Source organism: Neoarius graeffei, chromosome 18 (genome assembly GCF_027579695.1).
Source record: "Neoarius graeffei isolate fNeoGra1 chromosome 18, fNeoGra1.pri, whole genome shotgun sequence".
Classification (NCBI taxonomy): domain Eukaryota; kingdom Metazoa; phylum Chordata; class Actinopteri; order Siluriformes; family Ariidae; genus Neoarius; species Neoarius graeffei.
This window is the reverse complement of record NC_083586.1, coordinates 31127898-31153979: the sequence shown is the minus strand read 5'-3', so window position 1 is coordinate 31153979 and position 26082 is coordinate 31127898. Positions and strand designations below refer to the sequence as shown.

Sequence of the window (26082 nt, the reverse complement as noted above, 5' to 3'; positions counted from 1 at the left end):
GAACTTGTTTTTGCCTGGTAAATTCAGATATCAATATAGACAATATCTCTTCTCTCCACTAGGTGGCAACACTGAACAAGTTAAAGGTGGCAAACTAAGGTAGCCTAGTAAACTAGACCCACCCGCCTAGCGCCAAAAATATTTTTGCCTACGAGTGGCAAATATTCACATTTAGTCTGGCTTGCCAGGCTAAAATTAAGGAAGATTCATTGTGAAGCCTTCAAAGCAAAACATCACAATCAATTAATATTACATTACTCATTTATTTTCTCATATTATTCCAGTATTCTATAATAAGTAGACACAAATTCTTAATTATAAACATATTCTAATTTCTTCAGTTCTAAAGAATTTAATTAAAGTGGCAGGATATAAATCCAAAACAAGTGTTTATTTAAGTTTTGAAAAAGATGAAAAGCATAACCATCAAACAAACGTGTGCAGCTTAATTATGTGGGGTTTTTTTTATATGGAATTGTACCATTTTAACAACAAATAATTCTAAATAAATTCTGCAGTTTTTTTCCCCCAAGAATTCCTACAGAAAGCCATGCCTTAAAAGGAAATTTAAAGTATTACAAGCATGTCAATGAACACAAAAGGCTTTAGTTATTTAGCTATATACACACAAGATTACACAAGGTTTTGTAGTCAGTGCAACTTGGCTTAACAAGTTGGAAAAAAGGTAAGGTGCTGCTGGCTCCAATGAACACATATACTGTACAATATATAAAAACTGAAAATATGCTTAATTTACACCAAGTCAGAGAGAACTTGAGGCTACTGAAATATTCCAAGCATGGCAATGTTAAACTGCCATTGGTAAAACACACACATACACACATACACACACACACACACACAAACAACTTTTGCCTAGTAAATTCAAATATCAGATATCACTGTACCGTCTGCTGTGCTACTTCCAGGGTGGAAGAGAGCGCAAGGGTAGCAAAAAAGAGCATTGACTACATCACAGCCAGCTAGCCAAGTTTTCCGGTGGTACCAGTTCTTGTTAAAACCTCTTGAGTAGGTCTTCTCCCCCTTCGTAGACACTTGCTTGATGTTTAAATTCGGTCTAGGAGGTCCTAGCTGTTTGATTGCCGTTTTCTCCTCACTGGTACGACGACTAAAGGGAACTTCTTTCAGAGACGCTATCGTATTGTTGCACTCAACACTTGCCGCCATCTTCATAGAATGTCCACACATTTCCCGCGCAAGTTGCGTTTTCCAGCCCAAAATTATGTTCAAAACCCGCCAAAAAGCACTTAAAACCGCCCAATCTGGCAACACTTGCGCGGCGCAACAGGCGTATGATGTAAGCACGCTGCTTGTGCGAGCACATAAAACCTAATAGAAAATGCATTGGGAGCATGATTTTCGAAAAAAAACGTACGTACCATTACTGTCAATGGGAGATTTGGGGGCAAATCTGAACGTGACAGAAATCGCCCCAAAAGGGCGTGGCTATACCAGGCGCGACCTTAGCCTGATTGGACAATGACATTACTGTTGGTAGTAGGAGTAGATAAAAAAAAAAAAATCTCCCTCCCTGTTTGGGAGTGCGTTGCCCCTATTAACGAGCCGCCAGTGTTTGTTACTTTGGTCCCAGCTCTCTGCAGGTCATTCACTAGGTCCCCCCGTGTGGTTCTGGGATTTTTGCTCACCGTTCTTGTGATCATTTTAACCCCACGGGGTGAGATCTTGCGTGGAGCCCCAGATCGAGGGAGATTATCAGTGGCCTTGTATGTCTTCCATTTTCTAATAATTGCTCCCACAGTTGATTTCTTCACACCAAGCTGCTTAACTATTGCAGATTCAGTCTTCCCAGCCTGGTGCAGGTCTACAATTTTGTTTCTGGTGTCCTTTGACAGCTCTTTGGTCTTGGCCATAGTGGAGTTTGGAGTGTGACTGTTTGAGGTTGTGGACAGGTATCTTTTATACTGATAATGAGTTCAAACAGGTGCCATTAATACAGGTAATGAGTGGAGGACAGAGGAGCCTCTTAAAGAAGTTGTTACAGGTCTGTGAGAGCCAGAAATCTTGCTTGTTTGTAGGTGACCAAATACTTATTTTACCGAGGAATTTACCAATTAATTCATGAAAAATCCTACAATGTGATTTCCTGGATTCTTTCCCCCCATTCTGTCTCTCATAGTTGAAGTGTACCTATGATGAAAATTGCAGGCCTCTCTCGTCTTTTTAAGTGGGAGAACTTGCACAATTGGTGGCTGACTAAATACTTTTTTGCCCCACTGTAGGACCTAAAACATCATCAGATTTTCACACAAGTCCTAAAAGTACATAAAGAGAACCTAATTAAACAAATGAGACAAAAATATTATGCTTGGTCATTTATTTATTGAGGAAAACGATCCAATATTACATATCTGTGAGTGGCAAAAGTATGTGAACCTAGGATTAGCAGTTAATTTGAAGGTGAAATTAGAGTCAGGTGTTTTCAGTCAATGGGATGACAATCAGGTGTGAGTGGGCACCCTGTTTTATTTAAAGAACAGGGATCTATCAAAGCCTGATCTTCACAACACGTTTGTGGAAGTGTATCATGGCACAAACAAAGGAGATTTCTGAGGACCTCAGAAAAAGTGTTGTTGATGCTCATCAGGCTGGAAAAGGTTACAAAACCACCTCTAAAGAGTTTGGACTCCACCAATCCACAGTCAGACAGATTGTGTACAAATGGAGGAAATTCAAGACCATTGTTACCCTCCCCAGGAGTGGTCGACTAACAAAGATCACTCCAAGAGCAAGGCGTGTAATAGTCAGTGAGGTCATAAAGGACCCCAAGGTAACTTCTAAGCAACTGAAGGCCTCTTTCACATTGGCTAAAGTTAATGTTCCTGAGTCCACTGTCAGGAGAACACTGAACAACAATGGTGTGCATGGCAGGGCTGCAAGGAGAAACCCACTGCTCTCCAAAAAGAACATTGCTGCTCATCTGCAGTTTGCTAAAGATCATGTGGACAAGCCAGAAGGCTATTGGAAAAACGTTTTGTGGATGGATGAGACCAAAATAGAACTTTTTGGTTTAAATGAGAAGCGTTATGTTTGGAGAAAGGAAAACACTGCATTCCAGCATAAGAACCTTATCCCATCTGTGAAACATGGTGGTGGTAGTATCATGGTTTGGGCCTGTTTTGCTGCATCTGGGCCAGGACGGCTTGCCATCATTGACGGAACAATGAATTCTGAATTATACCAGCGAATTCTAAAGGAAAATGTCAAGACATCTGTCCATGAACTGAATCTCGAGAGAAGGTGGGTCATGCAACAAGACAGCGACCCTAAGCACACAAGTCATTCTACCAAAGAATGGTTAAAGAAGAATAAAGTTAATGTTTTGGAACGGCCAAGTCAAAGTCCTGACCTTAATCCAATGGAAATGTTGTGGCGAGCAGTTCATGTGAGGAAACCCACCAACATCCCAGAGTTGAAGCTGTTCTGTACGGACAAATGGGCTAAAATTCCTCCAAGCCGGTGTGCAGGACTGATCAACAGTTACCGCAAACGTTTAGTTGCTGCACAAGGCGGTCACACCAGATACTGAAAGCAAAGGTTCACTTACTTTTTCCACTCACTGGATCATTTTCATCTCATCTCATTATCTCTAGCCGCTTTATCCTTCGACAGGGTCACAAGCAAGCTGGAGCCTATCCCAGCTGACTACGGGCGAAAGGCGGGGTACACCCTGGACAAGTCGCCAGGTCATCACAGGGCTGACACATAGACACAGACAACCATTCACACTCACATTCACACCTACGGTCAATTTAGAGCAGGGGTGTTCAAATTGATCCATAAAGGGCCGTGTGGCTGCAGGTTTTCATTCCAGCCATGCAGCAGCACACCTCATTTGGCTTATTCAATCAACTGACACACCCACCCTTTAATCAAGGGTGGGTGTGGCTGCAAGTATTTGACTGTGTGAAGACAGTTCAGTTGATTGAATAAGCCAAGTCAGGTGTGCTGCTGCATGGCTGGAATGAAAACTTGCAGCCACACAGCCCTTTAGGGATCAGTTTGGACACCCCTGATTTAGAGTCACCAGTTAACCTAACCTGCATGTCTTTGGACTGTGGGGGAAACCGGAGCACCCGGAGGAAACCCACGCGGACACGGGGAGAACATGCAAACTCCGCACAGAAAGGCCCTCGCCGGCCCCGGGGCTCGAACCCGGACCTTCTTGCTGTGAGGCGACAGTGCTAACCACTACACCACCGTGCCGCCCATCATTTTCATCAATAAATAAATGACTGAGTGTAATCTCATCTCATTATCTCTAGCCGCTTTATCCTGTCCTACAGGGTCGCAGGCAAGCTGGAGCCTATCCCAGCTGACTACGGGCGAAAGGCAGGGTGCACCCTGGACAAGTCACCAGGTCATCACAGGGCTGACACATAGACACAGACAACCATTCACACTCACATTCACACCTACGGTCAATTTAGAGTCACCAGTTAACCTAACCTGCATGTCTTTGGACTGTGGGGGAAACCGGAGCACCCGGAGGAAACCCACGCGGACACGGGGAGAACATGCAAACTCCGCACAGAAAGGCCCTCGCCGGCCACGGGGCTCGAACCCGGACTTTCTTGCTGTGAGGCGACAGCGCTAACCACTACACCACCGTGCCGCCCATCATTTTCATCAATAAATAAATGACTGAGTGTAATCTCATCTCATTATCTCTAGCTGCTTTATCCTGTTCTACAGGGTCGCAGGCAAGCTGGAGCCTATCCCAGCTGACTACGGGCGAAAGGCGGGGTACACCCTGGACAAGTCGCCAGGTCATCACAGGGCTGACACATAGACACAGACAACCATTCACACTCACATTCACACCTACGGTCAATTTAGAGTCACCAGTTAACCTAACCTGCATGTCTTTGGACTGTGGGGGAAACCGGAGCACCCGGAGGAAACCCATGCGGACATGGGGAGAACATGCAAACTCCGCACAGAAAGGCCCTCGCCGGCCACGGGGCTCGAACCCGGACTTTCTTGCTGTGAGGCGACAGCGCTAACCACTACACCACCGTGCCGCCCTACTGAGTGTAATATTTTGTCTCATTTGTTTAACTGGGTTCTCTTTATCTACGTTTAGGACTTGTGTGAAAATCTGATATTGTTTTTGGTCATATTTATGCAGAAATATAGACAATTCTAAAGGGTTCACAAACTTTCAAGCACCAGTGTAAATCCAGTCGGTTGTTTCAGAGGTTTTGTAAGAACCTAATGTGTTGACAGAAAAATGAGCAGTGGGATCTGTGCTTTTTACTTCAGTAATGAAGTTGGGTACTTTAAGAACGACCACTTAGCGTCGGCTATTCTTCTTCTTCACACGCTTTAAGTTTGTCTCCGGCTGTGAGGAGGAACTTTCCTGACTGGGGGTTTGGCTTATGCATTTTCTCCCTGTGTTTATCGGGGATGGGTTGTGACTTGCGCTAAATATTCAAAATGGCGGACAGAGGCTCAGCGAGTCAAGATGAGCGCTTGAGAGCAGGTAGTCATTACATTTTACATATTCATAATCATTTTCCCTTTCTGCTTCTACGAGCAAGCAATAGTACATATGTGCGCTTTTTAGAACATTGTCTGGTCGTCGTGCAGGCTTTTTATTTCTCTCGCCACCATATCATTGCTTAGCTACTTTAGCTAGCAAGTTAGATTAGCAGACTTGGCTACAAACAATAAACTCTTGTTGGTGTGAATTAACATAAGTTCGTCAGCCCATGTTTGTACAGCACTTTATTTGTGAGTAATAAAGTAATATTCGGGTTTGTAAACTGAATAAGAGGAAACTATACAGTGAGTTTTTGTAGATTAGATAGCTAGCATGCTGCTTTATGAATAGCCAAGTTGCTAACGCGCTAATGTTAATGAAGCCTCCTGCTCCAGTATGAGTTTGTTACCTCAGGACAAAACGAGTTATTCAAGCAGCAACTTTTATATATTCATATCTGCTGTTTAATCTAATGATATAACATCATCTCGGAGAAAATGTAAGCTACGTCTTTGCACTTTTATAAAGCATCTCAGTGCTCGTATTAATACTTGATTTCCTGCATTGTGTTTAGTACAGTGTTAATGAGTTACTGTAAACTCTAGCCTTATCAGGAGTTTTTAATTTACATAAAGCTCAGGGATTCGATAAAACATGTCCGAGCCGCTAAATTGAAGTGTCTAAACGCCTTGTTGGTTGTATCTAACCCCAAAATGGTTGTATACACGCAGGAGGAGAGACCAGCCTCATGAATATTCAAGTAAACAGGCGCCAGTTCATGAATGATTAATCCCCTGAGGAAGCGCCTGTGCGTTTTTGTGGATTAGTGGGGACTAAAACAAACGTCCTCACAAGGAGAGGAAAAACATTACTGCTGTGGCTTTTATTTCAAACTAGTACACACACACACACACACACAGAGATTTCATTCTGGGTAGGTGAAGTGTTAATCTGCTGAATTAATAATAATCATAGAAGGACCTCATTAGGATGATGTTTGATTTCTGCTGGACTCAGGTTTCCACTTGAAAGGTTGCGAGTGCTTTTGAGGAAAGTTGTGATATTTTGCCGAACAGGTTGCGTCGGCTAGGTGGAGCAGGTTGGCTGAGAAATTATGCAAATTATGATCAATTCATGCAAATGAGTCTCGGTGATGTGATGTGGTGTGGTGTGGAAAATACAATGCATACTGCACGTGGGCTTTAATATTAGTAGTGTGAACCGGGTCCTGTTTTGAACACGGATCTTTAAAGAGAGCCTTCCTCATTATTTCAGTAAAATGAATGATTCATTAGGTACGAGCTCAGTTTGTGGTTTTGCAAGGAGAAAAAAAAAAAGTGGCATCGATGGTCTCATGTAGGTTATTGGTTACGGGACTTGCATACTATGCAAGAAATCTAGTTAATGTACTAGTGATGTGTTTGGTCAAGAATGAGTCAGGTCTATAATGCCGCTTTTCCACTACCAACGCGGCTGAGTCGAGCTGAGTGGGGCTGTTGGAGTTGCATTTCGACTACAACCGTGCTGGCTGGAAGTGGGTGGAGTTAGCGAAAGTGGGTGGACGTCACGTGATGTCGTTAGGCGGCGCAAACAGTGACATCAGTGACCTTTTAAGCAGTAGTCTCATGACCCGGATAGTAAACAATAAACATGGAGGACATGGAGTCGTTAGTGTTGCTGGTCTTGGTGCTGTGGCTTGTCACCGACAACGCCAACAGATACTGGCAAGAGCGTATAGATGAGGCGAGGCACATAAGGCTTCAGAAATTCTCATAATTCGTAATTCTTCCAGGTTTACGGTGTTTACAGATCCCAGCGTGCTCGCGGGGCGTGTGTGGGCATGTGAGGACACTCCTCCACACCAATCAGTGCACAGGGGAGTGTCTCCTCACGCCCCTAGCCCCACTCGGCTCGGTTTGGCTCGCTTCAGCCCTACTCCAAAACCGTGCGAGTTTTGGGTGCTGAGTAGGGCTGAAGCGAGCTGAGTCGTGCTGCTCTGAGGTAGTCGAAACGCGAGCCGTGTCGGGCTGAAGTGAGCTGAAAAAGGGTAGTGGAAAAGGGCCATAACTGGTTTTCCGTTGCAGTTGTGTGCGAAATAGAAGTGATTATATTGAAAAAAAAATGACAACACAATTGTAGATGGGCTGCTTCCTTTGAGTGATATGTGATTTATTTATTTATTTATTTATTTATTTTAAAGCTGGGCTTTCTCCTCTTGTCATGGTCATTTGGCACCAATGCGTTTCCATTTCAGTTTTGTGAAATACTACTTTATTGCTTTTTTTGCAATTTAAAAAAAAAAAATATATATATATAAAATTAATTAATTCACACATTTCCATTACTGTCCCCGTCCAAGTTCACGACTTCAAATTAAAAGTAGGCGGCCTTTCGATTTCATAAAATCAGTGAAATTTAGTTTCGTCTGAAATTTGGTCATTGTGATGTATGTTTTTCTGTAATATCTTCAAAAACCCAGGTCATTCTGTGGCTGGGAGGTTATTTAATTTGAGAGGATTCCTGAGCATGAAGAATGTGCATGAAATCGCTCGCTTTGCGCAGACAGAGGAAGTCTGTGTGCGCATGCGCAGATTTACCTTGACCGTGCACTGAAAGTTGTACAATTCTGTCGCTAAACGAACAGCTGATCACATCGAGGTGCTCGCTGACCGCCGATATTTATTAGTTTGATCCTGCGTTTCCTTTCCTTCGCAACACGGTGGTGTAGTGGTTAGCGCTGTAGCCTCACAGCAAGAAGGTTCTGGGTTCGAACCCAGCGGCCGGTGGGGGCCTTTCTGTGTGGAGTTTGCATTCCCCCCCCCCCGGTGTCTGCGTGGGTTTCCCCCACGATCCAAAGACATGCAGGTTAGGTTAATATGGGATGGCCTTGGGCTGATATGTAATATTGGATCATTTTCCTCAATAAATAAATGACCAAGTATAATGTTTCTCATTTGTTTCACTGGGTTCTCTTTATGTACTTTTCGGACTTGTGTGAAAATCTGATGTTTTAGGTCATGTTTATGCAGAAATGTAGAAAATTCTAAAGGGTTCACAAACTTTCAAGCACCACTGTAAATTATCTGTTTGGGAGCTGAAAGAGCCTGCTCTTATTGCTGAGCTGAGACAAATGATCTCACTAAAAAGAGCCAGGATTTCTATCGCTATAATGTGGTCCATGAACCCTGTCATGATGATGGCGTTGTGACAGGTTTGTCTACTGTTGCGTCCTTGCCGAGAATGTGATGGTACAAGTTAGGGAGCAAATCCCACTGGACCCAGTAAAAAAAAGTAGTGTGTTTCTCTTACTTTAGTATCTGAGTAGATATTCAGATACAGAGCTTGTAGAAGAAAGAAAGGCCTCATTCATTCCCATGAGGGTATATGGTGCTCCTCTGGCACTGTGATGCGTTTACCGCTTTCATTCCTCAGTCTTCAGTTACTGTTAGCCTGATGATTCAAATTTTGTTTATATTTTGAGAAAGATGTTTAAATATCAACGACGGGCATGATCAGTAATGAAGAGTAGGTGGGCTTGATCAAGAATGTCAATGGAAGTGAACTGGATTGGTCAGAACTGATCCAGGAGTGAGAGGGAATGGGATTTAAAAAAATAAAATAAAAAAATTCCCTTACGAGTCTCATAATGGATGGACAACCACTTAAATATAGCAAGCTACTAGGTGTTTGTTTTTCCCCTTTTTAATTGTCTTAACATGAGAAGGCTTTAGACGGCAGACGCTTTAACTTAGACTTGGGGCGATTACGTGAAATTCAGTTACGATTACTTCTAAAGTTTAGATTGCGATTACTTGAGCACAGTTACAATTACAGCAAATACTATGCCAAATTCTATGGACAAGTGCTTTTGACAAATTTGGGCACTTATGAGCAATACTATTCAATGAATCAAATAACGATAAAGGGGGGAAAAAACAAGAATGTTAGTTTTACTAGCAACATTTATTGTAATTTCATTCTGTATGTTTTCACATATAGTCTCTAATGTAAAATGTAATGTAAAACTGGCCAGTGTACATTAAAGTGCAAGAGACTATATGTGAAAACGTACATAAGTTTTCTTCTTTTTCTGATGAGCAGATCGGTTGATGTGTGCGCGCTGTAGTGCATATAAAGGAAAAATGACTGTGCAGTTTTTCCAAGTTAAAAGTATTTTCCTCAAAATAGTTAATTTTGCTCTATTTTGAGTTTAGAGAGTAAAAGTTGGAGTGGGAGCAAAATTAGTCATAGAATAACAGAGTTGGTTGTGGCTCTGAACTGAGTAAAATAGTACAAGAGTTAATTTCAAGACACACTCAGTGTGTTTACATGCACATCCAAATCGAGCTGCTGTCGGTAATCGAGCAAAGGGTCCCAGCAGGGGTGTCAGAGAAATCCAATCCTACATGCACACAAGGAAATCGAGCTATTGTGTGTGAGGTACATTGTGCACCCGAGCCACAGGTGGCGCTACACGCCCCATCATGTTGGTACACTTCCGGTTGTTGTCATGAAGAGCTATTCAAGAGTGTAAACAAAGTTATCAGTTCCGTGTTCTCCATTGCGCGTTTTTCTCCCGTCCATGAATTTTAATATATTCAACTCTTTAAGCTGAATGAGCATGAACTGTCTCCTCATTGCTCCAGAAGTGCACGTTTCTGCTCGCCATTTTCTCTTCTTCGTTTGTTCCTCCTGACCTGCTGCTCGCTACTACTGTTGTCATGCCGACTGAGGCTGTCGTGTTTCCCGCTTGTGGTCTCGTCACTCGTCACTTCTGGAAGGGGCAGTGCTGAAGTAAGTAGCTTGACTACGTAGCTCGATAGGGTATACATGCACTAAGTAGCTCGGCAAAAATCGCATAATCTAGGTCATGTAGCTCGATTACGAGAAATCAAGTTCGGTTCAATTTCAGCCTAGCTAAGGTGTATCCATGGCATTTAGAACTTCGATTTCAGTCGAGCAACGGCAGAAATTCGATTTTCTCTATGTGCATGTAAATGCACTCACTGAATAGAGTCAAATACCAGATAAATGAAGCTGTTGTAAAAATCAGTTTTAGAACTGTGTTGGAATGTGTGAAAAAAACATGACCTTATCCATTGGGTCTTGACCTGATGGGATTGAGTTGGCAGTGGGGAGGGGGTTTTCACTCTTCTCATTTAATGGATGGGGAGTTTTTACCTTTCTCATTGAATACCCCTCCCACTGCCAACCGTTTATCCCAAAACAATAGGACATAATTTTTTCTGATGGCCAGTTAATTGTCCAAATCAGTGGAGCAGATTGAAGTTTTTGTGCTTGATGCATTCCTAAGACTGAACAGAATCACAAAGTGACCAAAATGGTTTGACACGATGAGTAAGGTCATGTTTTTTTTTTTTTTTTCCACACATTCCAACACAGTTCTAAAACTGCATTTTAGAACTTTGTTAAAATCAGTACTACGTTAAAACATTAGCTGAAATTTTAGTTCTAACAGCCACAGAAAACAGCACAGCGGGGTCACGGAGTCTCTTGACTCTGGGAAAAAAAAAAAGGGTGTTTTTCTTTCTATGTTAGACTTGCTGGGTAATCATAACCCCATCATTAAAAAAAGACTTGAACAACAAGCTAAAAATGCAAAATACACAAGTAAAACAATACAGAATGAAATACTTGAGTGCTTGGCTGCAATGGTCAAAGAGGAAATCATCCAGGAAGTTAAAATGAGCAAGCAGTTTTCGGTTATTGTTGATGAAACTAAAGATGTTCAGAAAAAAGAGCAAATGTCATTTGTTCTGAGATATTTTTACAACGGTGTGGTTCATGAAAGCTTTCTGGAGTTTGAAGTGGCAGAACACCTGGATGCCACCGCCTTAAGTGACAAGATTATATGCTTCCTTGAGAAACATGGGCTGGAGTACAAGAAAAACCTTGTGGGACAGGGCTACGATGGCGCAGCAGTGAAGCGTGGGGCACATGGAGGTGTTCAAGCAAAAATAAAAGAAGTAGCCAAACATGCCTTCAGATAGCGCAAACACTTTTTGTGTCTCTGTGTACTATCCAGTTCTGGATAACATCTCATCTCATTATCTCTAGCCACTTTATCCTTCTACAGGGTCGCAGGCAAGCTGGAGCCTATCCCAGCTGACTACGGGCGAAAGGCGGGGTACACCCTGGACAAGTCGCCAGGTCATCACAGGGCTGACACATAGACACAGACAACCATTCACACTCACATTCACACCTACGGTCAATTTAGAGTCACCAGTTAACCTAACCTGCATGTCTTTGGACTGTGGGGGAAACCGGAGCACCCGGAGGAAACCCACGCGGACACGGGGAGAACATGCAAACTCCACACAGAAAGGCCCTCGCCGGGCTCGAACCCAGGACCTTCTTGTTGTGAGGCAACAGCGCTAACCACTACACCACCGTGCCGCCTTCTGGATAACATGATTGGAGAAATATTTTCTAACACGAATTGTAACATTATGCAGGGTGTCCAGGCACTAAATCCATCAAGTCCAACTTTTTTGAGAGAGGAGGCTGTTCTGCTATTGGCTGAAGCTTATGATTCAAATATTGAGGATCTTAAACATGAGTTCCATCAGACGAGGAGAGTACTAGACAGAAAAAAGGGGGAACAGGAGAGTCCTACCACTCTCATGGAGTTCACTCAGTTTTTGGACCCATACCAAGATGGCTTTTTTTTTTTTTTTTTTAGTAGTTCAGGTTGTGTAAAATAGCGGTTGTCTTGCCTGTGAGCAGTGCATCCTGTGAACGAAGTTTTTCATCTCTCAGGCTCATAAAGACTTATTTGCGGTCGACTATGACAGAAAAGAGACTATCAAGTTTGGCTGTACTCAGCATTGAATCAAAGCGCACAAAAGCATTAGATCTTGATAAATTTGTGAAGCGTTTTGCTGAGCAACATGGAAATCACCGCATTCAGCTGTTGTAGGCATGACAAGTTCATGTTATGCTCACTGGTGAGCCTTTACAAAGCGTGAGAAAATAAAACTATAAAATGTGACACTGGTGTAAATGGTTTAAATCATGCTGAACTTGAAGCAGTGTTGTTATTGTTGTTTTTTAGTGTCTGTTCTTTTGCATATACAGTATAAAACTGTCCAGAAACGGTATAGACCTCATCTGAGAATGTGTGTTCTTCGTGAACAATAAAAGCATGAGATTAAGGTTCTGTATGAGTTTGTAAATGGCAGCCCGTGCCCTTTTGTAGTGTGTACATACTATTTGTTGTCAAACTGTGATAACTGTGATTAAATTCAGTATATACACGTCTGTAATACGTTGCCACCCCATAAATATTTTTCTGGATCCGCCCCTGATTTCACATAGGTGATGTCTTTTTAAGAACATTGACAGACAGGGATTGGCCAGGTGTGTCCTCTGGGGTAGGTCTGTTAGATAGCACAGGGAGCAATATATACCTTTTTGTAAATAGCCCACTGTGTTGTACACAGGGGTGAAAATTAACTTCACAAAATATCAAACTTTACCGGCCACTGACAAATAAATGGTACAATTTACCGGCCACTCAACAGTAACTTAAGACATGTTTATGGAAAGTTATTTTGTACTGCATTAAATTCAAGATGTCACTGGTTGCAATTTTTTTTGTAACGTAGACTACGAAATGTACTTTTGTGCGCGTGCCGTGTGTCCGTGCACCCTTCTCACCTTTTTCACCCCTGACCAGTTTGCATGCCTGGATTTACTGTTTTCTTCCCATACTTCCTATGTTTCATGAACTGTAACGGCATTTGCTTATTTAGTAATTTTAATACAGAATTTACTCTGATGAGATTATTCAGACACTCCAACGCCCCCCCAAAAAAAAATCGGATCTGCACGATTCAGCCGTGAAAAAGTCGGCATCTGCGCCTTTAGTTTGTGTGGAGAGATATGATCTGCAATAACATGCATTGTTGGCTACAGACCAAAACATACTTTCAGAATGCACTGGCCAAGGCAGGACTAAACTTGATGTGCCTTCTAAAAATAATTAAAAAATAATAATAGTAATTTGTAAGCTAAAAAGCCTGTGTCTACACTTTTCTTTTGCCGAGTGGCAGCTGTCTTCAACTGGGGCGGGAGGGCGGGACATGACTGAATGGGTGTTTCTGATTTGTCAGCTGTTGTCCTTACACCGCATGGCATGCCCCAAGCGTTTACAGCACAGAATTCCAGGTTCTCCACTCCAAAATCGGCAGCTTCAAAACGATTTTTTTTTTTTTAACCGACAACCAAAAAAAATTAACCGGTTGACGTTGATTCGGTCAAACGGTCATCGGTTAACATCCCTAGTTGAAAATAAAATATATAAATATAAATATATATATATATATATATATATATATATATATATATATATATATATATATATATATATATATATGAAGCGAAGATTCAGACACCGTCAACTAAAGCTGCCACATATTAAGCGCGTGCCGTGTCTGTGTTAATCAATGTGTTTATTGGCAGGACGGAAACTACCGAAGAATTCCGAATCGTATCATGTACGAGTCAGGCTGTCAGTTTTTTCACTACTGCGCATGCATATAACGCATCTCGTTGAATATCGCAGTAATCGCGTGTAGTATTGGACCAGGTGGGTGGAGCACAGAAGCACGGCAGGCCAGAACTGAGTTCTCAATGATCTATTTATTGCAAGCTTTTCAGCCTTTTATAAAGATACACAAACACAGGTTAATCCCCATCAGGTGCAATGATTCCATCACTTACTCCACCACTCCATTCACAGACTGACGCTTGGCCACACCCCCGCTGCCACATCGCGTTATCAAATTGAATAGATGTGGCCACATTATCACCCATTTAAACACGTTTTTGTTGTTGTTCACATCTACATCTGCCAAAGCTACGTTGCGATGTGGAATTTTCTGAAAGGTGTACAGAAACCGCCAGAGACGGGGACAAAGCGACCTCGGTCTGAAGAGGAGAAAAAGGCCGCCGATAAAGCGCATGAGAAGCAGAAACGACAAAGGACTTATAAGCAAACGTGGGAGCAGGGTAGGCCTTGGCTGCGATACGATTTTTATGGAATGATTAATTTTTTTCAAGTTGATTCCTAGTCGATATGAAGCTCCTAATGCTTTCTCTCTCATATAAATGGTTAAATACAGAAAGCATGTAGGACATATTTTGGGTGCTATAGTCATGATAGTAAGTACTGTATATTTGCTTTCAATACTCATATGCCAAGTTGCCAAGTTTTCCAATATATTATTTGTTGATATTATGGTGCTCTGTGTTCTCATTTATGTATTTAACAACAGTATCAAAACACTCGAGTCTTGAAATAAATGCACATTAGTCATGAACAATGGTAACTACTCTCTTTTGCATTATTTTTGACAGAAGTAAAATTCATACATGAACAAATTTTGGCTAGTTGATTTTCTGTTTGGCTAGTTACTTTGGAAGGTAACTAGTCCGGCTGGCTGGTGAAAAAAAAAAAGAATTTTGAGCCCTGCATTAGGTCAATTGGCAATAGGTCATTAACATGACTGGGTATAAAAAGAGCATCTTGGAGTGGCAGCGGCTCTCAGAAGTAAAGATGGGAAGAGGATCACCAATCTCCCTAATTCTGCACCGACAAATAGTGGAGCAATATCAGAAAGGAGTTTGACAGTGTAAAATTGCAAAGAGTTTGAACATCTCATCATCTACAGTGCATAATATCATCAAAAGATTCAGAGAATCTGGAAGAATCTCTGTGCGTAAGGGTCAAGGCCGGAAAACCATACTGGGTGCCCGTGATCTTCGGGCCCTTAGACGCCACTGCATCACATACAGGCATGCTTCTGTATTGGAAATCACAAAATGGGCTCAGGAATATTTCCACAGAACATTATCTGTGAACACAATTCACCGTGCCATCCACCGTTGCCAGCTAAAACTCTATAGTTCAAAGAAGAAGCCGTATCTAAACATGATCCAGAAGCGCAGACGTCTTCTCTGGGCCAAGGCTCATTTAAAATGGACTGTGGCAAAGTGGAAAACTGTTCTGTGGTCAGACGAATCAAAATTTGAAGTTCTTTATGGAAATCAGGGACGCCGTGTCATTCGGACTAAAGAGGAGAAGGACGACCCAAGTTGTTATCAGCGCTCAGTTCAGAAGCCTGCATCTCTGATGGTATGGGGTTGCATTAGTGCGTGTGGCATGGGCAGCTTACACATCTGGAAAGACACCATCAATGCTGAAAGGTATATCCAGGTTCTAGAGCAGCATATGCTCCCATCCAGATGACGTCTCTTTCAGGGAAGACCTTGCATTTTCCAACATGACAATGCCAAACCACATACTGCATCAATTACAGCATCACGGCTGCGTAGAAGAAGGGTCCGGGTACTGAACTGGCCAGCCTGCAGTCCAGATCTTTCACCCATAGAAAACATTTGGCGCATCATAAAACGGAAGATACAACAAAAATACCTAAGACAGTTGAGAGACTAGAATCCTACATTAGACAAGAATGGGTTAACATTCCTATCCCTAAACTTGAGCAACTTGTCTCCTCAGTCCCCAGACGTTTACAGACTGTTGTAAAGAGAAAAGGGGATGTCTCACAGTGGTAAACATGGCCTTGTCCCAACTTTTTTGAGATGTGTTGTTGTCATGAAATTTAAAATCACCTAATTTTTCTCTTTAAATGATACATTTTCTCAGTTTAAACATTTGATATGTCATCTATGTTCTATTCTGAATAAAATATGGAATTTTGAAATTTCCACATCATTGCATTCCGTTTTTATTTACAATTTGTACTTTGTCCCAACTTTTTTGGAATCGGGGTTGTATTAGAATTTAATAATCTATTGTAAAGTGTATTAATGGGATGCAACATCACTCCCTATTACAGATGGGAATCCAGGAATTAATTAAATACAATAAAAACTGTTTTTAATTGTAAGTGTTGTATTTAAAACTGTATGGATGTGCCAGAAGCCAAACCCTGCATGCAGGTCACTCTCAGTCAAAAGGGATTAATGATCCAAAAGTGGAGTCTGGTTCATGAACACAATAACTTATTGCCATGTTTGTATACCGAAAACAAGCAAGTTATTAAAACCAAGAAGTACACTCAAAAGAAGCCCACTGGTTGAGAGAAACTGCTATAGTGTCATATAGAAAACTAAAAGATTCGACTGTAGCATCGAATGGATGTGAAAAAAAATATGGTGACGTTGCTTCATCTCACACTGAAGAAAATGAGAACAATCCAACCTTTTAATTGAAATTTGTTCAGAGAAAAATCCCTTATGGGTAAATATTGAACAAAAACGCAGGTGCCACTATTATTGCCCCCCCCCCCCCCCCCCCCCCCCCCCCCCCATATTTAATACTTTGTAAAACAGCAGAGTTTTCTCCTATAACCCTTTGAAAAAAAAAAAAGTTGGGGATACAAAGCAGGGTCTCGGAAACATTTCCTTTTTACACAATCTCCCGATCATCCAGAGTCCTCGACCCTCTCGTGTACACACTCCTCTTCAGCTCAGCCCACTGGTTTTCAATGGGGTTCAGGTCAGGGGACTGAGATGGCCCTGGCAGAAGTTTGATTCTGTGCTCAGCGAACCATTTTTGTGTTTATTTGGACATATGCTTCGGATCATTTGTCCTGCTGGAAGATCCAGTGACGACCCAGTTTAAGTTTCCTGGCAGAGGCAGGCAGAGTTTGATCTAAAATGTCCTGGTATTTCATGGAGTCCATGATGCCGTGTACCCGAACAAGGTTTCCAGGGCCTTTTGGAGGAAAAACAGCTTCAAAACATCACAGAACTTCCACCGTATTTTACAGTTGGGCTCGGGTTCTTTTCATTAGAGCCATCCTTTTAACACCAAACCCACCTTGAGTGTTTATTGCCAAAAAAGCTCCATTTTTGTTGCATCAGAACACGGTTCTGATCAAAGTTGTAGTGTTTTTGCAAACTTCAGGCGCTTGTGTTTGTGGTTCACTGACAGAAAAGGTTGTGTGTTTTTTTTTTTTTTTGTTTGTTTGTTTTTTGTTTTTTTTTCCTGCAGACCTTCCAAATCTGTTGGCATGGAGGTGGCGTCTGATGGTGGACTTGGAAGCCACAAGATTTTACTTTTTCTTGTAATTCAACAGTGATCCTTGAGGATTTTTATATCACACAGTGGCATGCAAAAGTTTGGGCACCCTTACTGAAAATGTCTGTTACTGTGAATAGTTAAGTGAGCAGAAGATGAACTGATCACCAGAAAGCATAAAGGTAAAGATGATACATTTCAGCGTTTTCTGCAAGATTTGTGTATTTTTGTTTTGTACAATTGGAGAGTGAAAAAGAAAAGGAACACCATGTGAAAGTTTGGGCACCCCAATACATTTGAGTTCTCAGGTAACTTTTACCAAGGTTCCAGACCTTAGTTAGTTATTGAGCTGTGGCTTGTTCAAATTCTTCATTGGGAAAGGTCAGATGATGCAGATTTCAAAGCTGTGTAAATTCTCTGACTCCTCAAACTTGTCCCTAAAATCAACAGCCATGAACTCCCTCGCATTCTGAATAATAAAATAATTGATGCTCACAAAGCAGGAGAAGGCTACAAGAACGTAGCAAAGTGTTTTCAGGTAGCTGTTTCCTCAGATTGTAATGTTATTAAGAAATGGTAGTTAACAGAAACAGTGGAGATCAAGGTGAGGTCTGGAAGATGAAAACTTTCTGAATGAACTGCTCGTTGGATTGCTAGAAAGGCAAATAAAACCCCCTGTTTGACTGCAAAAGACCTTCAGAAAGATTTAGCAGACCCTGGAGTGGTGGTGCACTGTTCTACTATGCAGCGACACCTGAACAAATATGACCTTCATGGAAGAGTCATCAGAAGAAAACCGTTCCTGCGTCCTAGCCACAAAATTCAGTGTCTGAAGTTTGCAAATGAGCATCTAAATAAGCCTGATGCATTTTGGAAACAAGTCCTGTGGACTGATGAAATCAAAATAGAACTTTTTGGCCACAATGTGCAAAGGTATGTTTGGAGAAAAAAGGGTGCCAAATTCCAGGAAAAGAACACCTCTCCAACTCTGAAGCATGGGTGTGGATCGATCATGCTTTGGGGTTGTGTTGCAGCCAGTGGCACAGGGCACATTTCATTGGTGGAGGGAAGCATGGATTTGAATAAATACCAGCAAATTCTGGAAGCAAACATCACACCATCTGTAAAAAAGTTGAAGTTAAAAAGAGGATGGGTCCTACAATAAGACGATGATCCAATACACACCTCAAAATCTACAATGGAATACTGCAAGAGGCCCAAGCTGAAGGTTTTGCCCTGGCCCTCACAGTCCCCTGACCTAAACATCATTGAAAATCTGTGGATAGATCTCAAAAGAGCAGTGCATGCAAGACAGCCCAAAAAACTTGTAGAACTGGAAGCCTTTTGCAAGGACGAATGTGTGAAAATCCCCCAGGTAAGAACTGAAAGATTATTAGCTGGCTACAAAAAGCGTTTACAAGCTGTGATACTTACTAAAGAGGGTGTTACTAGGTACTAACCATGCAGGGTGCCCATACTTTTGCTTTGGGCCTTTTTTGTCATTTTGAAAATGTAAAAGATGAAAATAAATTGTTTTTGCTTAAAATATAAAGGGAACGAAGCATCTTTATGCCTTTTGGAGATAATTTCATCTTCAACTTGCTTAACTGTTCACAGTAACAGCAATTTTGACCAGGGGTGCCCAAACTTTTGGCCTAGTGTCCACCTCTCGATTGAGAGTTCTATTCATGGTTGGGTTATACTAAAGACCGTCATAAAAATGGTACCTACTGCTGTCTGGCAAGGCATGCTGCAATCAGAGCTTTGAACCGGTTCAAGGAACGAAAACGAAAACCGGGAACTTTTTCTATTTCACATGGAACAGAAACGAAACCAGAAACTTTTATTTTTTATGTTCCGGAACAGAAACGCTTATTAAAAATAATGGTAACCGGTTAATACCGGTTTTTATTTCGTTCCTCAAAGTTTCCGTAGCCTACAAATAAAGTCATTCTTCTCCTGCCTAAGTTTCTATGACCCGCTGGGGTTCACTTCCTGTGTGACGTTCGCTGACTGAATGTAGAGAGCGGGAGGGTGGACTACTATCACGTCTCCACATCTTAAATAAGAGGTAAATATTGCAGTCTATCGTTATTCGAAAACGTCAATTTCAAACACGATATCAATATATTTGTCCACGTTAATGAGAGGCTCGCGAACATTAAATGACGTTAACCTCTGTTAGCCTATCAATGCATAGGGCCTGACTAGCCTTTGTTAACACACTAAACGAATTCTCTTTCATTTTTGGCACTTTTTCTGTTTGTGTAGATGGGAAGACATACTGAGAATCCAAATCGCCAACATTTGAAATAATTGTTTTGAATTATTTCTTATTTAATGAAGGTTGTAATAGAATTAGCCTACATTTGGCTTAAGCTGGATGAGACAGAGACATAATTTTATAGCCATTTGTTAAACAGCTGACAGGGAACGTAATTAACCGTTCCGGGAACAAAATTTTTTTTGTTCTAACCGGTTCGGGAACGTCTATTTAATGGTGGAACCCAAAACCGGAAACGTTAAAATTCCGTTTTTGTTCGGAACGAACCAATAGGAAAAAAATTCTGGTTCAAAGCCCTGGCTGCAATACAGATGTGAGTGGGGAGTCAAACTCTCGCAGTTACCAGAGGACTAGCCCCCTACTGTAACCCTAGCTATGTAATAGGCGAGAGGCCGAGGGCTACAGTGTGTGTGTGTGTGTGTGTGTATTTTGCCTCTCTTACCATCATCCTCACTGTCCATGGGGATAAAATAAACTTGGGTCCTCTTCCAAGCAATTTTGTAACAGTTCCAGTTGGTGTCCACTTTATTATTGCCCTAACAGTAGAAATGGGCATTTTCAGGCAAGTAGCTTTGTTTTTTAAATTAGAACCATTTCCTGACTTATGAAGGTCAACCCACTTCATTTGGTTTGTCCGCTCTTATCTTTCCCATGTTGATGGATGAGTGAAGGAATTTGTCCTCTGTGTCGCCTCATATTTGTTCCTCAGTTAATCAGGAAGTCATGGGTTACAGCTTGGAAGTTCCTACACACTCCAATCAACTCAAACATGTACAATTTAAATGGGAAACATGCTTCAGTTACGTTGTGTTCATTATAATTGGGGTACCAATAAAAGTGGCGTGTGTTTTTGTTGAAAATAATTCCCTTGATGAGGGATTGTTTTTTTTAATTCTCTGAATAAATTTAATTGAGACAAAGGCTGGATTTCTCCCCCCCCCCCTTTTTTTTTTCTCTCCAACCTTTTTTACTAATCTTTACAAGGGGTGCCCAAAATTATGGAAGGCACTGTATAGTGCACTTTTGGATCAGATAATGCCTATATTTTGTTTTTTATTCCTCGCTTTGGATTCCCAAGTGTGCGTATGCTTCCCCCCCATATTAAATCATTGAGATCATTGTTTGCAAGTGGTTTGAAGGTGTTTCCCTCAAGCCTTCATTAATACACCACTGATCTTCAAGGTGCTCCATTTTGCTTCTGTGCTAATTGGTTGAAGATTGTCTTAGGATTGTTTTGGGTACGTTTTCATACATCTTCCAGGATTTCTAAATCAGCCCTAGGTATCAGTTTGGGTGAAAATGCATTCAGAGCAACACACAACAGGAAGATGCTTCCAGTTTGCATATCATGCATATTCATTGCAATTTATCGGCGAGTAAATACAGAAATGTTTCTAAGCCGTTTTTTTTCTTTGCTTCCATTAATAGTTTCTATTAATTTACAATGCATTATTTAGTGTCCTGTTTTTAGTGGTTCAAAATAATCCATTTGGAGGTACCGCCGACATGATCAGCAAGATGTGTAGCCCTGCTGGAATAGTTACGTGGAAGTTTATTTCTATATTATCTTTGTTTTTAAATCAAAATTAGCGGTTGGAAAAAATGGCTAAAATCTAATGTTGCTATGCATCGTGTGAAAGGATTGTGGTTATTAAATTATTTTGTGTATTCGTATCACAGTTGCACCCTCCTGGCTTGAGGAGGTCCCTTAAGGATTATACGTCTTGCTGTTTTCAAGTATTTTTGTGGTGTTTTTCAATGATATGAACTGCATTTCAAGTGGGTTTTGTTATGAAAATCTTTGCATGACTAATAAGCTCTTGGAGAGTATCCTTTCTGCCTCTCCAACTCTTCATAGAGACCACCCACTGTGCATGAATATTCATAAGAAGAGCCAAACAGTTTATTCATATTCATTAGTTGACTCACACAAGTTCTGTTTGCTGAAAGTCCTCGGAGTACTTTTTCTTTCAGCCAGAATCTGAAAACGGAGTGAAGTGTGCTAATTTGACTTCCAGTTTGCAGTCTAACGCGTATGAAGATGCATAATAGATAATCTATAAAAAGATGAGTATGCATGTTAACCTGTCAGATATATTTAGATTGAATAAGGTTTTTTTAAATATATAAAGTAATCCTATTTCAAAGTCGTCTAGGAAAGAATTTAAATTCAATGCTGTTGGTACAAAATGTGACTGACTCTAAAACATGACTCTTTTTTTTATAATATTCTTACAGCTTTGACTGTTGGTTCCAGTAACCTAACTGGCCAATGAACTGCTTAAATTAACAAATTTGCATAAGACATTGTAGGTCCTGGGGGCTTCACAGGGATTGCAAGAATTTGCTGTCTGAATAGAATTGGCAGGAAATTCCCAACACGTGTGCCATGTGCTGGCTCAGACACGCCCTACGCCATTGTGCCCAAATTTGCTGGCTTTACATCGCTTAACAAAGAGCTGCAGGTATTACCGTGGAGAACATGATCCTACCATTCAGAGATTCACAGAAACAGCTCTGCTGCATCACAGCTAAACGTGAAACCTGAGCTGGAATTAGCATTTTATCATCTGGTAAATTGTTTCCTGTTTCTCATCGGTTTCTGATTTCTTAGGTCACTGTACTGCAAGATGATTAAAAAAAATGTAATAGCCTATTATATTAGCTCGTGTCATGTTTCACACATTTCCTGCTCAGGGTATTATCTAGAAATTGAAAGAAGGTTGCCTGATGGCTGAGCGAAGAGCTGCTAGGGGGATCCGGGGGTATGCTCCCCCTGGAAAATTTTAAATATTGAAGCAAATTTGGGGCCCTCTGGTGCGATCTTGGCATGGGGGAAAAAAAGCAGCTGGGAAGAAGTTCTTAAAATAAGGGGTTTTTAGATCGTGAATTTCTGAAAAAGCAACCAGTCGACTTGAATCATTTCAAGAAAATTCTTTATTTTATGCCATTTTATTGCACGTGTAGCCTTTGTGCCTAATTTTGCAGTGTTCAGTCCTGATTAGCATGGCGTGGTAAATTGGTAATAGCTGTCAGGGTTCCTGCGGTTTCATTAAATAAAAAGTGTGTTTTTAAGGGCCTTAAGTCATTAAATTTTATTAGTCATTTAAATAAAAATTACTGAATCTTCTAAAATCATAAATGAGCATCGTGGTAGACAAGCAGATGATACTAGCCTGGCAAGCCAGACTAAATGTGAATATTTAGTCTGGCCTCAATCCGTAGACATTTCCGAAGGGTGTAGGAGGAACAACCCGCTGTCTTTCAAACTGTCTCTGTGCGTATAGGCCAACGCTCTGACCAATCAGCGCAACAGTGACTGTGACGTAGTCAGAGCGACAGAAAGCAGTGGGGGAGACCTTGAAATAAATAATTTTTCAAAATGCGTATTAATTAATAAACAGGTTCTAGATATTAAGAAGTGTGGAGATAATGACCACAAGTTTGGAGTCTGTACCACATACTTAACATACACTTTTTTTTTTTTTTTTTTTAAGTGTTTTTCAAGGGTTTGCTTAAACTGTTTTTGAGAGTTTTTATTTAGTGGTGTTTGGTGAAATAATTTCCCTTAAATTTAAAATAACGGAAAATAAGAAACAATCAAAGTAATGTTTCAAAGCTGTTTATTAATTCTTCGTACTGCACAAACTAGCCCCATCCTTTTGGCTACGAGCGGAGCCAGCTGGTGGATCAGACTTTTGCCATAGCCGGTCGGCAAAACAGCGAAAACGTCCTTCTTGAAAAGGAATGAGCGGAGAGCCTCTTCCTGCTCATGTTTCAACGAAAACTCCAAGTCTAATTCTTCTAAAACTGATTCCAAAGCGGAGTCAAACGCGCGCTGTTCACTAGCCGTAGCCATCTTTCCTGTTGCGCTTTCTCCAGCATCGCGCAGCTTTGTTGTCACTCCTGCAAAAGCCCGCCCAAAGAATCCAAACAAAAACCTTGCGTTGTGATTGGCGGGCACGATTTGATGCCCGGGGTGTGTTGTTGATATGGTGCGAGGCTAGACCCACTCGTAGGCAAAAATATTTTTGGCCGCTAGGCAGGTGGGTCTAGTTTACTAGGCTAAGATGATACTAGCTTCAGAAATCTTCACTAGAACGTTTACGAAAGTAGCAGTGTATGTGGTGTAGTGACGCAATTGCAAATGGGCGTTTGTGTTCACCGTAACTTTATCCTAGCCTGTGTTCGAGTTCATGGGTCAACTCTACGAAAATCGAGATCTAATTCTTTGGTCGTTTTGTTCATGAATCCTAGGCCTAGACTGTTTATATCAGTAGGTCTAATTGCTTGGCGGTACAGTGCCTGCAGGTAAAAAATGTAAATTTCATGACGACTGGCTGGCAAATGAGTTTAAATCATGGATTGAGCGTGTGGACGACAAGTATTCATTTAGATGTAAACTTTGTTGGACAACATATAGCTTGGGAAATATGGGGAAGGCAGCCTTGCAAATGCATGGCAGAGGACACAGTCATAAGCACAGGAAAATATTTTTAAAATCAGCCTCTGTTTTGTCATTTGAGTCCGACTGCATGTGATCAGGCGCAGGCAAAGCCAGCGGCAGCTACTGTATCATTTAAACCCTCTATGGGTCCGACTGGAACAAAAAGGACAAAGAAATAAAGCCAATGAAAAGAGAGAGGTTGGAAGATGACATGGTACATCTTAAAAAGAAGGGAAATTATGGAAGATATAATTGACTGCTTAGAAGAAAGCATGGACGAGATCTAACGGAAGCTGAAAAATCCATTAGTTCCAGCATGGCACAGAAACTTTGAGGCAAAATGCACTTTAGAGGTTTTCTCAAGAAAAACTGGGGGGGGGGATGACTAAAGGCTCACTCTCAACCTGCTGTACGTGCTACTACGGGTGATCAACGGTAAAAAAAAAAATTTGCCAAAACCGTGCGCGACACTTGCGTGTGTTCAGCGCTGTAGGAGGTCGCAGACTGGCCGTGGAGACTTTTGGTCCTGCATGTGCAAATTCTACAGGTCTTGCGAAAAATCAAGAATGCGTACACTACATACAGGACCTGTACTCCTTTTGTACGCCTGAACCAAGTCACCAGCGCGGCTAGTACGGGCTTTGCGATGACGGTAAGACGTGCAAGTGACACACGGTAATTGTACAAGCGACGTGCCTCAGAAGTACCACACAAGTACTCCACGCTTGCTATTTGTGCAGCCCGCAAGACAGAAGTATGTCTCACTTTCGACCCCTATATGTGGCGGGCATGCTACACGAGGGGCAAGACTCTGGGTGTGTGTGTGTGTGTATATATGTATATATATATATATATATTGGGAAGGAACTGATCATGTAACGTGTAGCATTGTAGAAGGGAAGAAGATGGCTGTCGCTATACCGCCGCAACGGCCGAGGGAGTTGGACCCTTATAGGCAGATGATGGAAGCTGAGGAGCAGCACAAAGCGATATTGTTCTTCAGTCGAAAGACGGATGCAGAATGCTGCAGACACCCTGGTTTTATACCTACTTCTGGCTTGCGTCACTCTCTCACACACACACGCACGCTTCACAAGTGCGGTCCGTACTCCTAGCGCAGGAAACTGGTCAAATGCAAGTCATATGCACTGAACACGTACTGATCACGTGCGTCAGACATACGCTTTCCACGGGCTAATGGCGCAGTTTTTCCCCACGTCTCGAGGAAGTCAGGCATGCAACCTGTACTTGACAAGTACTTTGCCCGTACTCCTCCCCCAAACTTTCCCCCAAGTTCACCACGGCATGGCTGTGAGCTACCAAACCCTGCGACCCGTGCGTGTCCAAAACACTTACGGCGGGTTGAGCGTGGCAGTGAATGACCAGGAATACATCTTGGTCCACAAACATTTTTTGTTTCAATCTTGCATTTCTTTTCAATTTATTTATATTGCTGTACCTAATAAGTGACGTTTTGTTTGTTTGGCAATTAGTGACTTTTTTTTTTTTTGGACTTTGACACACGTCAGAATTAAAATGGCAAGTTTTCTGTTGGACGTTACATTTTTTGCGACAAACTGACCTGCTTTACCAGGCGCATAAAACTTGACACAAATACATTTTAAAATTTAATGTAGTATTCATGTTTCTCTATCAACGCAAAGTATTTTGTGATCACGTGAAGTTTTGAAAAACCGTATAAATCGAAGCATAAAAGAGAAATTACTACTGTACATCACTTAATTTCCGTG

At 41.6% G+C, this 26082-nt stretch overlaps 1 protein-coding gene across 1 annotated transcript in view; it reads left to right on the top strand.

Annotated features, from left to right (window-relative positions):
• The first annotated feature begins 5442 nt into the window (after positions 1-5442).
• Positions 5443-26082, top strand: part of LOC132866099 (POU domain, class 2, transcription factor 1-like) — a 59030-nt gene continuing 38390 nt past the window's right edge. The window contains exon 1 of the mRNA XM_060898680.1: positions 5443-5524. Coding sequence (XP_060754663.1) covers positions 5479-5524 — 46 coding nt within the window. The 5' untranslated portion in view covers positions 5443-5478. The remainder of the gene's footprint in view (positions 5525-26082) is intronic.